This window comes from Monodelphis domestica, chromosome 4 (assembly GCF_027887165.1).
Source record: "Monodelphis domestica isolate mMonDom1 chromosome 4, mMonDom1.pri, whole genome shotgun sequence".
NCBI classification, from domain to species: domain Eukaryota; kingdom Metazoa; phylum Chordata; class Mammalia; order Didelphimorphia; family Didelphidae; genus Monodelphis; species Monodelphis domestica.
In genome coordinates, this window is record NC_077230.1 from 372,227,934 (window position 1) to 372,244,943 (window position 17,010).

General features: G+C 38.8%; 1 protein-coding gene across 3 annotated transcripts in view; it reads right to left on the reverse strand.

Moving 5' to 3' along the window:
• ZMYND12 (zinc finger MYND-type containing 12) overlaps positions 1 to 17,010 on the reverse strand; it is a 31,900-nt gene that overhangs the window by 13,473 nt on the left and 1,417 nt on the right. For 2 of the 3 annotated variants that reach the window (XM_007492937.3, XM_001381583.5), the window contains exons 2-4: positions 9,767 to 9,908; positions 8,143 to 8,314; positions 3,313 to 3,482 (exon numbers count right to left, since the gene is read on the reverse strand). In XM_007492937.3, the coding sequence (XP_007492999.1) occupies positions 3,313 to 3,482; positions 8,143 to 8,314; positions 9,767 to 9,908 (484 nt within the window). Of the gene's footprint in view, positions 1 to 3,312; positions 3,483 to 8,142; positions 8,315 to 9,766; positions 9,909 to 13,204; positions 13,285 to 17,010 lie in introns of all 3 variants that reach the window. The other variant, XM_016422544.2, reaches the window with a different exon arrangement.

A 17,010-nucleotide genomic window follows, 5' to 3' on the forward strand; every position in this document is an offset into this window, starting at 1 on the left:
CAAGTCATCTAGAAGCTTTTGGCTGCTAACATCTTCACTCAGTGACAAAATCAATCAGTAAATCTTTCTGGATTGCCTGGACCTGAGTGAGGTGCTCTAAGAACACACATATTAAAAATCTTTTAAAATATGGTCTTTGCCTCGAGGGAATATGACTGAAGACACAGGTCACAGAAAACAATGAGGAAATAATACATCTATTCTCATGGGTCACTATGGCCAGAAAGTGGTGGGAAAGACATTATTAAGGAATCATATGATCAGAAGAGGAAGAGGACTGATCTGGCAGCAATAATGAGAAATGAGAGGGTTTTGAAAGTCTTGGAACAAAGATCTAGGTGCATCCTTTATGCATGATTTATGGGATGATTTAAATAAGCATGGAAGGAGGGGCAAGTAGGTGGCTTGGTGGATAGAGAGTAGGCCTGGAGATAAGAAATCCTGGATTCAAATCTGACCTCAGACAACTTCTTAGCTGTGTGATTCTGAGTAAGTCACTAAATCCTGATTGCCAACCAACCTCTTACCACTCTTTTGCCTTAGCATTAATACACAGTATTGATTCTATAACAAAACAAAGATTTTTAAAAAAGCAAGTATGGAGAGACAGTGGAAGAGTGCTGGCTTCAGAGAGAACATGGGTTCTTATAGATAGGTAGAATACAGTTAATTAAAAACAAACTTTGAATTAGGGTTGGAGGGTTGGAGGAGGGATGCTGTCAGCTGTGCTCCTTCCCTTCCCTTCCCTTCCCTTCTGAGAGCCTGAAACCCAGTGGAGATGGAGACCACATACACACTTGAGCCCAGGAGAAGTATCTGCCAGACAAGTATGGGATCAGCAGCTAAGGAGCTAGAAAAGATAGCTAGCCCTCTCCTCAACTAATATTATAGATAATAAACAAGACATTTTCTGGTAACTGGGTAACTTCTAGAGTTGTATTATGGACAGCAGGCCTTTGCTATAGGCCTGTCTTTCCCTTCTGCTGGCTTCCCCTCTCCCAGAAGTTTGTTTCCTCTCCCTAGTGTGAGGGTCTCTGAATCCTATCCTGGTTTAAAGGCATAGGCTCTTGGCTCTGGGTGAGGTAGTTGTGCCAAGGTTCCTACCAGCCTGCCAATATTCTATAGTGTAGAAGGCAGGTGAAGCAGTCAGTTAGAGAAAAGGCTTTTGGGAGTATCTGCTGCCCCAGAAAGAGGTTTGAGGTAGCAACTCCTGACTTGCCACATGGCATGTGTACTGGGGGAAAAAAAGAAAGGAAGAAAAGAAAACCTGGTTGTGACCCAATCACGGTAGCAAAGTACAGTGGGAAGCACTGAGCTCCACTGACTGAGGAGCTCTAGGCTGATTCTTAGATGGTGGTGCTGAGGGAAAAATGTTGGACATGGAGCCAGGGGCAGATGAAACTCAACTTGGAGGCTTGCCAGCTGTGAACCCCTTGCATAGGGCATAGCCACTCTCTGAGCCTTGATTTCCTCATCTGTAAAATGGAGGTAATCATGCTTTCATTCTCTACATCAAAGGTGGGTATGTAGAAAGTACTTTGGATGCCTGAAAGTACTTCAGAAGTGTAATATTATGATCACCTTCATCACCCTTAGATCAGAGAAATGTTTCAATGAATGATCATGTAGAATAGCCCAGGTTCCAGAAACAGTGTCACAAGACTGACCAGTCAGAGGTTTGGGGAGAAGCATCTAAGTACAGAACAGTTTTAGAGGAGTTTTATTGAGCTTGTAAGACAATCTGGAGATGGATCACAGATCAGATGAGGGCACAGGAGAAATTTGGAAAAAGGGGACTGGCCTTAGGGGAGGACTTGTCATTGTTTCCTGGCATAAGAAGGAGTGATTGGGATTGCATCGAGACAATATTCTAGGGTACTAAGAGGACAATAAGATCTGATCTCTCTTATTAGTCTAATACACACATTTCATGGGACACCTTAGAAAGTAACTAGAAAGTCAGAGGGGATCCCTCCCTAGAGAGAACAGAGTGCTCCAGAAATGCCCAGCAACCAAACTGCAGTTGGACAATTCAGCCATATCCCTATCCAGCTTTTAAAAACTCAGAGGACAAATTCTATATGGAGGAGAGGGATTCAACAAGAAATGAGTCAATGCAATGTCCATGAACAACCTGCAAGGGTCCAAGGAGAAAAAAACACTACCTTTAAGCAGAGGACAAACAGTGGGAATAAAAACACCGAGGAAAGGCAACAGCTTGACTACAGGGATGGAGGGGATATGATTGAGGAAAGACTCTGAATGAACACCCTCATTGCAAAAACCAAAAACACAAAAACGAGTTCAGATTGAGGACACATATGATACCCAGAGGAATCACGCATCGCCAATGGGAGGGGTGGTGGAGGAAAAGAAAATGATCTATTTTTCTAATGAATAATGTTTGAAAATAACCAAATAAAATAATGTTTTAAATGGGAAAAAAAAACAAGAAATGAGGCCTGGACACACTTAAGGAAAGCAACTATCACAAACCCACAGGTCAGAGTGGAGGAATGTGCCCTGTAGACCCCCCTCCCCCACTCCCTGGGGAGAGACTACTCCCTAGACCAAATCCTAGAAGGTAGTCCAGGGACCTGACCATTGGACTTCTTGGGCCTGAGCCAAGTCAGTTGACAGAGTATGTTCCCCTAGGCTTGGGAAGAAGTCTCTACATTGGGTTGGGAGACAAGAGCAGAAACAACAGAAGCAGGAGGGTCATCCATGCTTGGGAAATGATAATAACAATAAAATTATAGCTGATATTTTTATAATGCTTTTTAAAAATTGTATTTTTTACTGACATCTTCTGTGACCTTCACTAGGAAGGTACTATGAGCATTATTATCTCCATTTTACAGATGAGGAAACTGAGCTTCAGGAACGGTTGTCTGCTCATATTCACAGTGTTTTAGGCAGGATTCAAACCAAGGGTCTGTTCTGACTCCAAATTCAGTAAGAATACTTCCTATTATAATATATTGCCTTTTTTCCTATTGAGAGAAGGTAGAGAGAGGGCTGAACTCTAAAGGAAGGAAGAAGAAAACTGAACGGGTTTAAACTGATGATTGTAAATAATAGATATTTGTTTACTTATTGGATTCCTGAATAGAAGGATCTAGGAGAGGGTTTCAAGGGATAATAATAATAGCTCACACCTCTATAGTTTGCAAAACACTTTCTTCAACACAAACCTATGCAACAGGAAAAGCAGGATTTGTTCTCCTCATTTTATGGAAGAAGAAACTGAAGCTCAGGGAAGTTCATTTAACTGGACAAGGTTATTTGGGTTCTGTAGCTTGGCCTACTCACATCATTGGCCAAGTGATAGCGTGCTTCTTCATATTCTTCTTTAGCTGTATAGAGAAGTCCCAGGTTTCGATGCATAAGAGACTGAATTTCGTTGTTGCAATCAGTTGACTTGAGAACAGTCCACTGGGCCTGGGAGAGATATTCCTCTGCCTGGACTACATGGCCAAGACCTGACACAAAGAAAAGAAGGCCAACGTTGTTGGCCAATGTATTTATGATGAATTATGAAAGATGTCCCTTTATAGTGGTCAGTAAATATTTGTCTGAGAAACATTCACTTCTATATATCTTTTCCCTTTTAATAAAGAGCTAGTTAGTCTACTAGGAAGCATTATAAAGCCATGAAAAGAGCATGGATGGAGAGTTAGGAAATCTAAGCTTTAGTTCTGGCTTTGCCATTAACTCATGCTCTTTCCTTGGGCAAGTGAAGATTTCAATTTCTCCATTTAAAAAATGAGAGGTGGGCTAGGGAAGTCTCCAAATTCTTTCCAGCTTTGATTTTTATTATTAAATAAAATGCTAAAGAAAAGATATATCTCACTATGGAGGAGAATTTAATACAATTCAGAAAATGGGGAAGGCAGTTCTTAATAGAAGTTATGTCTAAATGGTCTCTGAATTACTCAGGGTATTACACAGGAATAGGCCCAAATTTTGCTGGATAGTAGTCTATTTTATAGTTAACAATGGGCAAAAAAAGTCCTTTCTGGACTTCTTGGATGACTCAAAATACAACTTCCAGACTTAGATAAATTCTATCTTGCATTTCTAATGATAAAATCTCTGGATTTTACTTCAAAAGATTCATTAGGATTAGCATTCTTCTGTACCTTAATATGGGGCAGGTAGGTGGCACAGTGGAAGACATGTTCAGATTCAAACTCAGAAACCTCTGGGCAAGTCACTTAACCTCTGCCATTGGAGAAAGAAATGGCCCAGTTCAGTATCTTTGCTCCAAAAATTCCATGGACAGAGGTCCACCGAGTTATGAAGAATTGGATACAACTGAACTACAACACCACCTTAGTATAGTTAATATTCACTTTAGAAAAACACTGGTGTGCCTAGCACATTAGCAGATTAAAGCATTATCACAAGTATCATTTCATTTGATTCTCACAACATACTGATAAGGACTATACCACTGACAGCATGTACCCAATTTATAGATGAGAAAATTAAGGCTTAGAGGGATAGTAACTAGCCCAAGGTCTCAGAGCAGCTAGGCTACATACAGCTCCACAGATTGGTGACTGGAATCCTTATCCCTGAAAGGAGATGTGAAGCAAATTAAGTCATTCCTGTGTTACAGATAAGAATTTACAGATAAGGTCCAATCAGATACTTTCTTTATACTCTGACTTTTCCCCCCTTCCCCATCACCCACCACTTTTATTTTCCTCCCTAAATCTCTTGCCTCTTTCTATACATGCTTCCTTTTCCTCTTATAAACCAGAGCTGAATATGAATCCACACCAGAACAAGCCCAGTGAATACTCATGGAGTTTTTGCTTGAAAACCACCAGTGAGAGAGAGCCCACCACCTCTTGAGGCTGCCCATTCCAATTCTGGAGAGCTTTCCCTCTAATTGTTCCTGGTTCTATCTTCTAAAGCAAAACAGAACAAGTCTATTCCCTCTTCAACATGACAACCTTAAAGTGGCAATCATACACTCCCCATGCCTTGATTTCTCTAGGCTAAAATTCCTAGACTCCTTCTGCTGATCCATGGATGCCATCATCTCAAGGCTTTTTCCCATCTTGACTGCCTTCCTCTGAATACTGCCCAGTTTATTACTATTTTCCCCAAATTGTGATGCCTAGAATATGAATGATATTCTAGGTATAGTCTGACCAGTGCAGGATGAGGGGGATTCTTGCCTAGTGAGCTCTGGATGCTCTACATCCAGATACAACTCAAGACTCTTTGTTTTTCTGGCTTTTCATCAAAGACTCCTATTAAGCTTGCAGTTGATGCTTTCCCCTCAATATACCAGAGCTTCTTTGGGCCCATAGCTATTGGGCTACATTTCTCCCATCTTGTACTTGTGATGTTAATGTTTCAAATTCAAATATAAAACTTTATAACTGTCTCCACTGACCATAATGTTAAATTTACCCCAATGAGCTATCCTTTCAAGATTTTTTGGATCCTCACTCTCATTCAGTATGTTAGCCATCCCTCCTCATTCCATATCACTTACAAATCTGACAAGCATGTCCTTTATACCTTTATTCTAGTCATTGTTCAGAAATAGCACAGAACCAGGCACAGATCCCTGGGACATCCCTCTAAAGACCTAGGTTTATACATTTAACCATTTCCGTAATTAAATTCTTTTTTTTTTAAAGCTTACCTTCCATCTTGTTATCAGTACTGTGTATTTGGTTCCAAGGCCTAAGAGTGGTAAGAGTTAGGCAATGGAGGTTAAGTGACTTGCCCAGGGTCATACAGGTAAGACAGATTTGGACACAGAACCTCCCGTCTCTAGGCCTGACTTTCAATCTACTGGGCAGTACCTCACTGGCCTCTTAATTGTATTCTTACTGAGACCACATTTCTTTTTCCTTTCCATGAGAATAGCATGAGTCTGCCAAATACTGTGCTAAAAACTAAGAAAGCGATCTCTAAATGCTTCCTCCTACCTAAACTTAAAAAAAAGAAATCAATCTAATATTACTCATCATTGATATAGCACTTTGGAGCCTCACAACAGCCCAGTGAGACAGCCATCATAGGCATTACCTTCATTTTACAGGTGAGGAAACAAAGACTCAGACTAATGACTAAAATGACTAGCCCTTGATCACACAGCTAGAAAAGTATCATAGGCAGGACTCCAACCTCCTCTTGTAGATTCTAAGCTCAGGTCTCCATTTACTATGTCATGATGCCAAAGTTTTTCTGATATAGCCTATTCTTGAGAACATCCTCCTTCCTCTTTGCTATCACCACCTTCCGTTTCTAGATGTTCGTTATCCAAACTCAACTCTAGGATTCTGTCAGGAATCAAAACTGATGTCATGGATTTGTAGTGTGCATTCTCCATTCTCTTCCTTTTAATATACATTTGGACATTTCCCTTATTTAGCTCCTACTTTCCAGGGTCTTTTAAATATCTCTAGCCATGGCCACCCAGCAAGGACATCTGCCTGTTTTTACAACTGGTGATCTATACTTGACCTGAGCCTGGTGGCCTAAAGATACCAACTGCCTATTTATAATGGATACTGACTCCTGATAAGGCATTTTTGTTTTATCTGTTCCAGTTCAAAGATCATTCTTCTTGACAGAAAAATCACCACCACCACCAAAAAAAACAAAAATCAAAATCAGCTTAAAAGATTCTATGAATTCGAAGTCTGCAGAGATGGTTATTCAGTGCTACAGAAAGATTTAATGGGTGATTAATTTCTAAGTGCAAAAATCTTTCAGCCTACTTAGAGAGGCAGAAGAGACACAGGGAAAATATCCATTCAAAAAATCATATAAAGGCATAAATAACTCAAGCTGATATATACATAGTTATTTACAGGGGTTGTTTGTGAGAATCATATAAAATGAATGTGAAAGCATTTTGTAAATTATAAAGCATTGTATACATGTGAAGAAATGTTATTCCTCTAATGATAAAGCTATCCTGTTCAAGTTGGAATCTGAATAAAACTGGCCAAAAACTGGTTGTACTACTGTAAGGTACGAATGTTTATAATCATTCTGATTTATTTGACAGGGCCTCTGAGACAGAATCATAATGTTAGAGCTAAAAGAGACCCTAGACATTATCCAGTCCAGACTTCTCATTCTACAGGAAAAGAAAACTGAGGTCCAAGTAGGGTCACATAATAGCTCTCAGCAATTGTTTGCCTTGATCCTAATCTGAGAAATATGGCAAAAGACTTGTGCAAGTTTGATAAGAAACTTGAATAGTAACCAAAACTGATCTGCCTAGTCTTTCATGCTGTTTCCTGAATACTACTTCATAATTCTGGTACCATGAACTCTGGAATTCCTAGTACTTAGCCACAACCTGCACTGTAATAGACGCTGCCATGCTGTTGATGGCTCCTTCATGGACTATTTAGGGAGAATCATCATGTCCAGCAACTATGCTTACTCATAAAAGATACCTAGTGCTGCTATGAAGAGATAGAATTCTAGTCTGGATATAGGATTGGTTTGAATGGAAAAAACAATTTCTTGCAGATATAGATAACTTCACACTAGTTTTAATTTTCATTGTTCAGGCTGTGAGAATTTATTTTTTGCATACTATATTAATTTCTATTTATGAATCTAGATTAGACAAAATTTTGAGTATTCCTGTGCTTGGGTTCTGGGTCAGTCTATTGCTTTTTTACATTTGCTTTGTCCTTAGAAATACCAAGGAATGTCTCCTCTTCAACAAAACCTAGCTACTTGATAACGGAGACAATGATTCTCTTCTTATCTATGCCACAACCATGACAACCTTTACCTGTTGGTTTGGGGAAAGGCTAAGAGTGTGATTTGGGATTTTCAAGGAAGGGGCTGAATAATGAACTCCTAAATCTCTATTTATAGATTTTCCTTGAGCTCTATCAGGGTGTCTTGGTCATCAATGACCTATTACTTTATTGGTTGAATGCTAACCTAATTAATAAACTCATATGATATATTATATATGAATAATTATGAAGAATAAATTCTATTACCATCACCATATAATATTAATATTGAATTATATTGAAATAATGATATATAAACTGATATTCTTACCCAAAATCAAGTCTCTCAAAATAATTTTAATTATAACAAGGCCCTAATCGCCTTTAAATCTTGACCACTCACCAATACTGGCCTCAGAAAGTAGCAGGTAAGCAGGCACCAACTGTACTGAATTCAAGCCATATACATTCGTGCGGAAACGAAGTGAATGTAAAGCTGCAGGGACAGATTCCTCATGTTTTCCTTCAAAGAGATACTTCTGAGCTACTTTGTAACATAGCTCAATTAAGTGCTTCTGCCGAATAAATACACACAACATCTCAGAGAATCAGAAAGAACCTTTGGTTCCAGTTAAGTAAAAGCCTGAGGCAGCCCTGTTCTGGATAGAGTAAAGCCCCTACTGCCTGGGATCCCTGCTAGTTCTAAGAAACTTTGTTTTCTGGATAGTTGAGGGTTTGGTCATAATACAAATGCCAATAATTTTAAAAAACCTTAATCATTATGGATAAATGAATATGAACAATTTAGCCATAATGAATGAGAATCTTTCCAAAAATGGATTGTGTACTTCTTTGCCTTATATAACCCATATTAGCCAAGTTATCTTGGATAAGTCACTTAAACTTCTTGGTAAAGTCAGGCTACTTTCTAAGATTACTTTTTATTTATTTATTTTAACAAACCCTTGCCTTCCACCTTAGAGTCAATACCATGTATGGGTTCCAAGGCAGAAGAATGGTAAAGGTAATGGTAAGGTAATGAGGGTTGTGACTTGCCCAGGGTCGCATAGCTAGGAAGTGAATGAAGTCGGATTTGAACCCAAGACTTCCCTCTCTGGACCTGGCTCTTAATCCACTGGGCCACCCATCTGCCCCTAAGATCACTCTTTTCAAAGCGGTTTTTAATCTGGATTGCTGGAGAACCCTACACCTGTAAAATCATGGTTTTGGTAAAAAAAGAGAAGGAAGGAAGGAAGGAAGGAAGGAAGGAAGGAAGGAAGGAAGGAAGGAAGGAAGGAAGGAAGGAAGGAAGGAAGGAAGGAAGGAAGGAAGGAAGGAAGGAAGGAAGGAAGGAAGGAAGGAAGGAAGGAAGGAAGGAAGGAAGGAAGGAAGGAAGGAAGGAAGGGAAGGGAAGGGGGGGAGAGAGAGAGAGAGAAAGAGAGAAAAAGAAAGAAAGAAAGAAAGAAAGAAAGAAAGAAAAGAAGAAAGAAAGAAAGAAAGAAAGAGAAAGAAAGAAAGAAAGAAAGAAAGAAAGAAAGAAAGAAAGAAAGAAAGAAAGAAAGAAAGAAAGAAAGAAAGAAGAAAGAAGAAAGAAGAAAGAAAGAAAGAAAGAAAGAAAGAAAGAAAGAAAGAAAGAAAGAAAAGAAAGAAAGAAAGAAAGAAGAAAGAAAGAAAGAAAGAAAGAAAGGAAGGAAGGAAGGAAGGAAGGAAGGAAGGAAGGAAGAAAGAAGAAAGAAAGAAAGAAAGAAAGAAAGAAAGAAAGAAAGAAAGAAAGAAAGAAAGAAAGAAAGAAAGAAAGAAAGAAAGAAAGAAAGGAAATTTTTCTTAAATGGATCATATCCTTCTCCTTAAGATACTGAGATTCCTGTAACCTTCTCTTGATGTTTGAGTATCCTCACTCTAAACACCTTTTATTGTTCTGTGCTGTAACTATGGAACATATCTCAAGGCTATTAGTTCCATACTGTGGGACACAAACTTTCTAGAGAGCCAAGTTGTGACTGTAGGACATATGTGCACACACACACCTGCCGCTGCAGCAACTGCTCCCGGCCATGCCTCCGTTCTTCTTCTGAATTGTAAAAGGGCATTGTTGTGCGCAAGGGGATCAAAAGCTGGCATATTTTTTCATGAATGCTGACCCAGTCAGCTCTCTGATGCGCAATACCACTGAGAAGAGAAAAACCACAGACTTCATTCATCCCTGACTTGCAATTGGTGAACACATACAACTTTGGGACCTTGCAGGCACAGAGAGCAGGGACTCATGAGCTGACCTGACAAGGCAGGGCCTAAGTCTAACTGGAATGACCCTGCCCAACAGCTGTGTTTTTTCCACAAAAGGTAACTTGGTGCTACTGTTAGAGACTCAATCCTGGACTAGATAGGACAGCCAAGGCAACAGATTTGAGCTCACTATCCTCCTTTATCAGTCATGGAAGACAAAGTCCATGGCCATGGTTAGGAAGCGTTAACCATTTCTTGACAATAAGAACAAGTTAGGCCTTGCAGGAATTCAGAGAAATTTGGCCACTTTCAAGAAAGTGTCATGAAGTTGTAAATCCCCCAAATATGGGGATCTTAAGATAATTAGCCTTTGCCCACAGCTAGAGCTAGGGGTCTTACTGGCCAACATTCTAAATTTTTTTATTCTTCTCTTTTCTTTGGAGCTATGAGGGACTATCCTATAGAGGAATGTACATTAGGATGTCTTTATGACTGGCCAAGTTGCTTCAACTCCCTGGGATTTAGTTTCTTCATCTGGAAAATGGAGATAAGAATAGCTATTGCACTATCTACCTAACACAAGCTTACTGTGCAGCTCCAATGAGGTGAGAGCTGTTAAACTTATAACACTTTCAACGATCATTAGGATTTGTTTTTTATTCAGTTTAAGAATCCCTCAGAGGCTCCTTGTGTATTGGCACAGGACCTGAGTGATGCTTGAGGCAGAACAGTTCTTAGGCAAAGATGTTAATCACACTGTTTATAATAAGTCAATACTGACATAGCATTTTAAAGGTTATAAAAGGCCTTCCATATATTATTTAATTTATGCCTCACACCAACCTGGTAAAACAATGACTTTAGGCATTTATTCATATTTTGCAGATAAGCAAGTTGAGGCTTTAGGTTAAATGGTTCATGATCATACAGTGGGACAACTAGGTGGTATAATAGTTAGAGCACGTGGGCCTTGAGTCAGGAAAAAATTATTTCCCCGAGTTCAAATCCAATCTCAGACACATACTATCTGTGTGACCCTGGGAGTCACTTAATCTGGTTAGCCTCAGTTTCCTCATCTATAAAATGGGAATAATAATAGCACCTAACTTTCCAGGGCTATTTTAAGGATCAAATGAGATAAAAATTGTAAAATAGCACAGTATCTGGCACAAAGGAAGCATTATATAAAATGTTAGCTATTATTATTTATATGTACAGATATGCATATGTATACACATGTATACACACGTCTATATATACATGTATATATGCATGGTCCTCTGTGGGACAATTAGGTGGCACAGTAGATAGAGTGCCAGGCTTGGAGTCAGGAGGATTCATATTTGTGAATTCAAATATGGCTCTAGACACTAACTGTGGGATCCTAGCAAGTCACTAAACACTGTTTGCCTCAGTTTCCTCATCTATGAAATGAACTGGAGAAGAAAATCACAACAGTATATGTAACAAGAAGACCTCAAATGGGGTCATAAAAAGTCAGGTACAACTGAAATGACTGAACAATAACACATAGCTCTGAACTAGATCAACCTGACTGTAGGTGTCTACTTTTTCTTTGCTGTATCTCATTATGAAGTAATTCTGGAGACATGTGTTCTAATCCAGGCTCTGCTGCTTGCTAACTATCTGTGTGCATCATGAGCTAGTCATTCCTTTCCTGGTCTCAGACTCCAATTCTGTAAAATGAAGGTATTTGGGGAAATAAATGGCTTCTAATTTTCCTTCCAAGGTCTAAAATGCCAGAATTTTTATAACATGGGAAACATTGCACTACCCCCTAGTGGTCACTTTAATTTTCTCTCTCTCTCTCTCTCTCTCTCTCTCTCTCTCTCTCTCTCTCTCTCTCTCTCTCTCTCTCTCTCTCTCTCTCTCTCTCTCTCTCTCTCTCTCTCTCTCCCCTTTGTCTCTCTCCTCTTCTCTCTCTTTCTCTCTCTCCGCCCCCTCTCTCCTCCCTCTCACACCACCCCTTTTTTCCCCATCATTTCACACTTTGGATGGTGTAAGTGGCATGATGGCAATAAGGTGGAGAGTGATGTGTACTTGGAAGCTTTGGTGTATTTAACTTAGAACAAGATCCTCCACGAAAGTCCTGCTTTGATGCCTCCCTATAGAGTGGAGGGCGCCATGGGGCTCTTCAAGGTTATGCCCAAAGAGCAAAAATTCTATTCCTCTGGCCTGAGAACAAGCCAAGTTAAGTGAAGATTCAGGGTGCCCCAAACTCTGGAACACAGTTTGTGAACATTTGGGGACTGTGGTCTATATCAAAGGAAAAAAAAAACTATACCAAAAACTTTTTGATCTTTGGAGTTGGAAAGCAGGACTGAAAGGGGCTAACTATGCTAAAGTGCTATTACCTACCCCTCCTCCTCCTGTGCCCCTTCTTTCAACCCAAATTCCTATTTGGATATTTGTTACTTCTAGCTTGTACATGAAGAGCTCTGGTGTTTTTGTTGATTGGGGTTTTGAGGTTTTTAGATTGTTGAGGTGTTGATTTTTTTTTTAATGGCAGAACAAAGAACTGTAAGTAACTCAATTCTAGCAGGCCTTAGTTTAGAATTCTCCTCTACTCCCCATTTTACTTGTGTCCACTGTCCTCTTAATATTCAAATTCTTCCTCTTAAAATCCATATCTTAACTGTGTCCTCAAAGAATTATCACCAAACCCTTAATTGTATAGATGAAGAAAATGAGTCCCAGAGAGATTAAGTGATCTGCCCATGATCATAAAGAGAGTAAATGACAGAAACATAATTAAAACTTGAGTTCTCAAATTCTAAATCCAGCATTGTTTTTTCTAGCACTTAGTGAGACTCAACTTACCCCTGTTTCATAGCATATCTCATATACCCTTTCTTTCTCTTCACACATAATTTCTGACTCAGAATATTATCTTTACAAATTTATTTCATTTGATCCTCACAATTTTTAAAACTTTCCCAGACAGCTATGTGGTACAGTAGATAGAGTGACAGGCCTGGGGTCAGGAACATATGAGTTCAAATCTGGCCTCAGACACTTACTAGCTGTGTGTACGAATTAACCTTTGTCTGCCTTAGTTTCTTCAATTGTCTAAACAGAAATTCAGTTAAGTAGCTTTTAATCAATATAAGGATTCTTCTATAATATATGATAGTTTGATAAGCTGTAACTCTATGATTCAATAGTGATAGGAATCACATGAAGAGAATGCACATACACTTCCCCTTTTTTCTCCTTACCATTCATACACTCTAGAGGATGTGACAAAAGGAAAAGCCCTTTCCTACCCTTTGTCTGGCAGTGTCATAACCAAGTGACCCTAGAAAGGAAAAGAGAAAGAAGGGGGTGACCTGGTCATAACCTCTAATGGAATTTATTAACCATTTCAGTTTAACATCCCCAAACTCACTTTGTTAACATGTTCTGAATATTTGGCCCTGTTAATTACCTCTGTTAAGCAACTTTCCAAAGTCTATATAACCCTTGCTATCTAGAAATCAGATTGTCTCAGGCCACAGGCTGGGCATGGCTGCAACCTCTGACTTCGTATTTTGTGTCCTTTGTGAGCTCAGGATTTGGGCTCAGTTCTTTTTATTTTTTACAGCTATATTAAGAGGATGATAATATGGCACCTAACTCAAAAAATGTTGTAAGGATCAAATGAAGTAATATTTAATAGAATTCTTAGCACAATGCCTGGTACATGATAGTTATGTGATATGTGATATGTTCCGTTTTATCCTTCTCCTCACTTGATAGGGCCTAGAAGAGGAATTGCCATAGTTCTTGTTCCCCATTCTAAATTCCATAGTCTCTCACTCAGCAGCATTTCATTTGGAGTTCATGTGTATCATATAGTCTTAATCCTTGTAGCTGTTATCTGTACACCTCTAAATCAGAGATATCAAACACAGTTATGGGCTCTTCCCCCACCCCATACTTCTGAGTATGTGTGTGTGAACCAGATTAAAATGCAATTGGCAAATAGTTAACAAAAAAATTAAAAAGTAAAATGAAATATAGATTATATTACATCTTAAAATTAAGCCAATATAGGGCCACAGGAATCCTTAGTGATTATAATTTCTGTTTGCATTTGATACCACTGGGCTAGATAATAGTACAGTTAAGTTGATTTGAAACTGAGTGAATGATTGGACCCAAACAGTGGTGGGCTATTCAACTTAACTCAATGATCTTTTATTGTTTATTATGGGGGCAGTCAGGTGGCTCAATGAACAGAGAGCTATGCATGGAGACAGGAGGTCCTGGGTTCATATCTGGCCTCAGATACTTTCTAGCTGTGTGACCCTGGGCAAGTCACTTAACCCCAGTTGCCTAGGTCTTATTGCTCTTCCAGCTGGGAACCAACACTCAGTATTGATTCTAAGATGGAAGGTAAGGACTTTTTTCAATGTTTATTATGTATAAGATACTGTGCCAGATATTAGAAATTAAAAATAATTTCTCTCCTCAAGGAGCTAACATTCACATAGCAGATTTGACCTGAATATGTGTAAGTAAAATGAAGTTAATTTGAATAGAAAGACTAGCAACTAGCAGCAATCAGGTACGGGACTTCAAGCAAGAGACTTCATCTAGTTAAGCCTCAAAGGAAGCTAAGGATTCTACATGGTAGAAATGAGGAAGAAGTACATTCCAGAAATGGCAGCTTGTCTGAAGGCTACGAGATGCTGAGATTGGGGACAGCATCTGATGGAAACCCAGAGTTCATTGCAGTGCACAGTGATGTGAAATAAGGCTCTTAGAGGTAGGCTGGAATCAGACTGCAGAATGCTTTAAATGCCAATTTGAGGAGTTTCTAGTTTAAGCAAGAGACAATAGAAGCCTGGTGTATTTCTAAGCAGGGGAAAGAAGTTAATCAAGAAATATTCATTAAGTATATATTATGTGCCATCCTAGGCAAAAGGGACACAAAAAAGGGGGCAAAAGATAGTCCCTGACCTCAAGAAGCTTACAATCTAATGGGGAAGGCAACAAGCAAATGAATATACACAAACAAGCTATATAGAGAATAAATGGGAAATAATTAACAGAAGAAAGACATTAGTTGAGAAAAACACTGTCAAAGAAGAGATTTTATGCCATTGTGCTATAAGAAATGATGAACTGGATGATTACTGAAACATGAAGTGATGTAAAGTGAAATAAACACAACCAGAGCATTGTACACAGTAACAAGAGCAAGATTGTAAAATGATCTATTATGAATGACTTAGCTATTCTCAGCTTTACAGTTATCTAAGACAATTCCAAAGGATGCATGATGAAAAAATACTATCCACCTCCAGAGAGAGAACTAATGAGTCTGAATGCAGATCTAAGCGTACTATTTTTCATTTTGGGTTTTTTATATGAGTTTTCTACAACCGATGCAGAAATGTTTTTCTATGACTAATGTAGAAATATGTTTTGCATGTTTGTTTAACCTAGAACAAATTGCTTATTGTTATTATCGGGTGTGAGGAGGGAAGGTTAGATGGAAAAGAGTTTGTAACTCAACACTTTAAAAAACAAATGTTAAAAATTTTTCACACATAATTGGGGAAAATATCATATTAAAAACAGAATTTTCTGGGGGAAAAAGATGGAATTTTAGTTGCATTTTAAAGGAAGCCAAGGAGGCCAGTAATTGGAGCAGAGGTGAGATGTTTCCAGAAATGGGAGAAAGATCACCAGAGAAAATGCCCAGAGCTAAGGGATGGAGTGTTATCTTGTTTGAAGAATAGCCAGTAGGTCAATGTCACTTTATCAAAGAGTATATATCTAGATGTAAAGTGGAAAAAGACTGGAAAAGTAGGAAGGTGCTAGGTTATAAAGAGATTTGAATGCTAAACAGAAAATTTTGGTTTTGCTCCTGGAAGCCAAAAAAAAAAAGCCATTTTGTATTCTCTAGATGAGGCAGCATAGGTAGATTTGGGAATCATCAGCATAGAGATGGTAAATCCGTGACAGTTGATAAGATGACCAAATGAAGTGGTATAGAGGGAGAAAAGAAGACTTGGTCCAAGACAACCCTAAAGAACACATAAGGGGATAGAGTATGATCTGGATGAGGATCCGGCAAAGGGAATGGAAAAGTAGTCATATAAGGACAAAAACCAGGATAAAATGATGTCCTGAAAATCAATAGAGAAGAGAGTATCAGGGTTGGTCAACAGGGCCAAAGGCTACAGAAAGATCAAGGAGAATGAAGAATGAAAAAGGTCATTAGATTTGGCAGTTAAAAAATTATTGGTAACTTGGGAAAGAGCAGTTTTGGTGGAAGAGTTTAGAAGAAAGTTAAAGGAAGGAAAGCAATAGATGACCTTTTCTAATTTAGCTTACAAAGAACAGATGAGATATCAGTATGGAATGATCAAGTGAGAGTTTTCTTAGGATTGGCATGTTTGTAAGCAACTGAAAGTCAGTAGACAGGAAGAGATTTAAAATCTCATAAAATGGGGATGACAGAAAGAGAAAGCACACAATTTATTGGGTTCCTCCAAAGGGGATGGAATGGGATGGATTGAAAATAAGTAAGTTAGCCTTGGTAAGGAGCAAGTCCACTTGATTACATGAGATAGAGTTGAAGGAGAATGACAGAAGGCATCTTAATGATAGGAGAAAAGGAAGAGAGGAGAAAAGAGCTCATGGCAAATGACCTCAATTTTTTCTGTAAAATATAAGGCAAGAGAATGGAAAGCCATGGAGGTTTGAAGGATGAAAATGTTTGTAAGAAGAGCTGCTGCAGAGTGGGTAGTGAGTTGATAAGGGAAAAATAAAATCGCCTATCAGTAATTAAAGGTCAATTGAGGTTGTGTAATATAAATTTGTAGAGGACCTCAGTCAGAATAGTTGAGTGATTTTCTCCTTCACTCAGTAGCATGAATTGTGGGAGTAAAAGTAGAAACTGGTAGGAATGAGCCAAGGCTGAGGCTTGGCAGGACATAAATCAGATATAATGGGTCTAAGGATTCAAGAAAGACAGTATGGAATTGAATTGGCTCATGAATGGGTCAAGATGGAAAAGAGAAGACAGGGC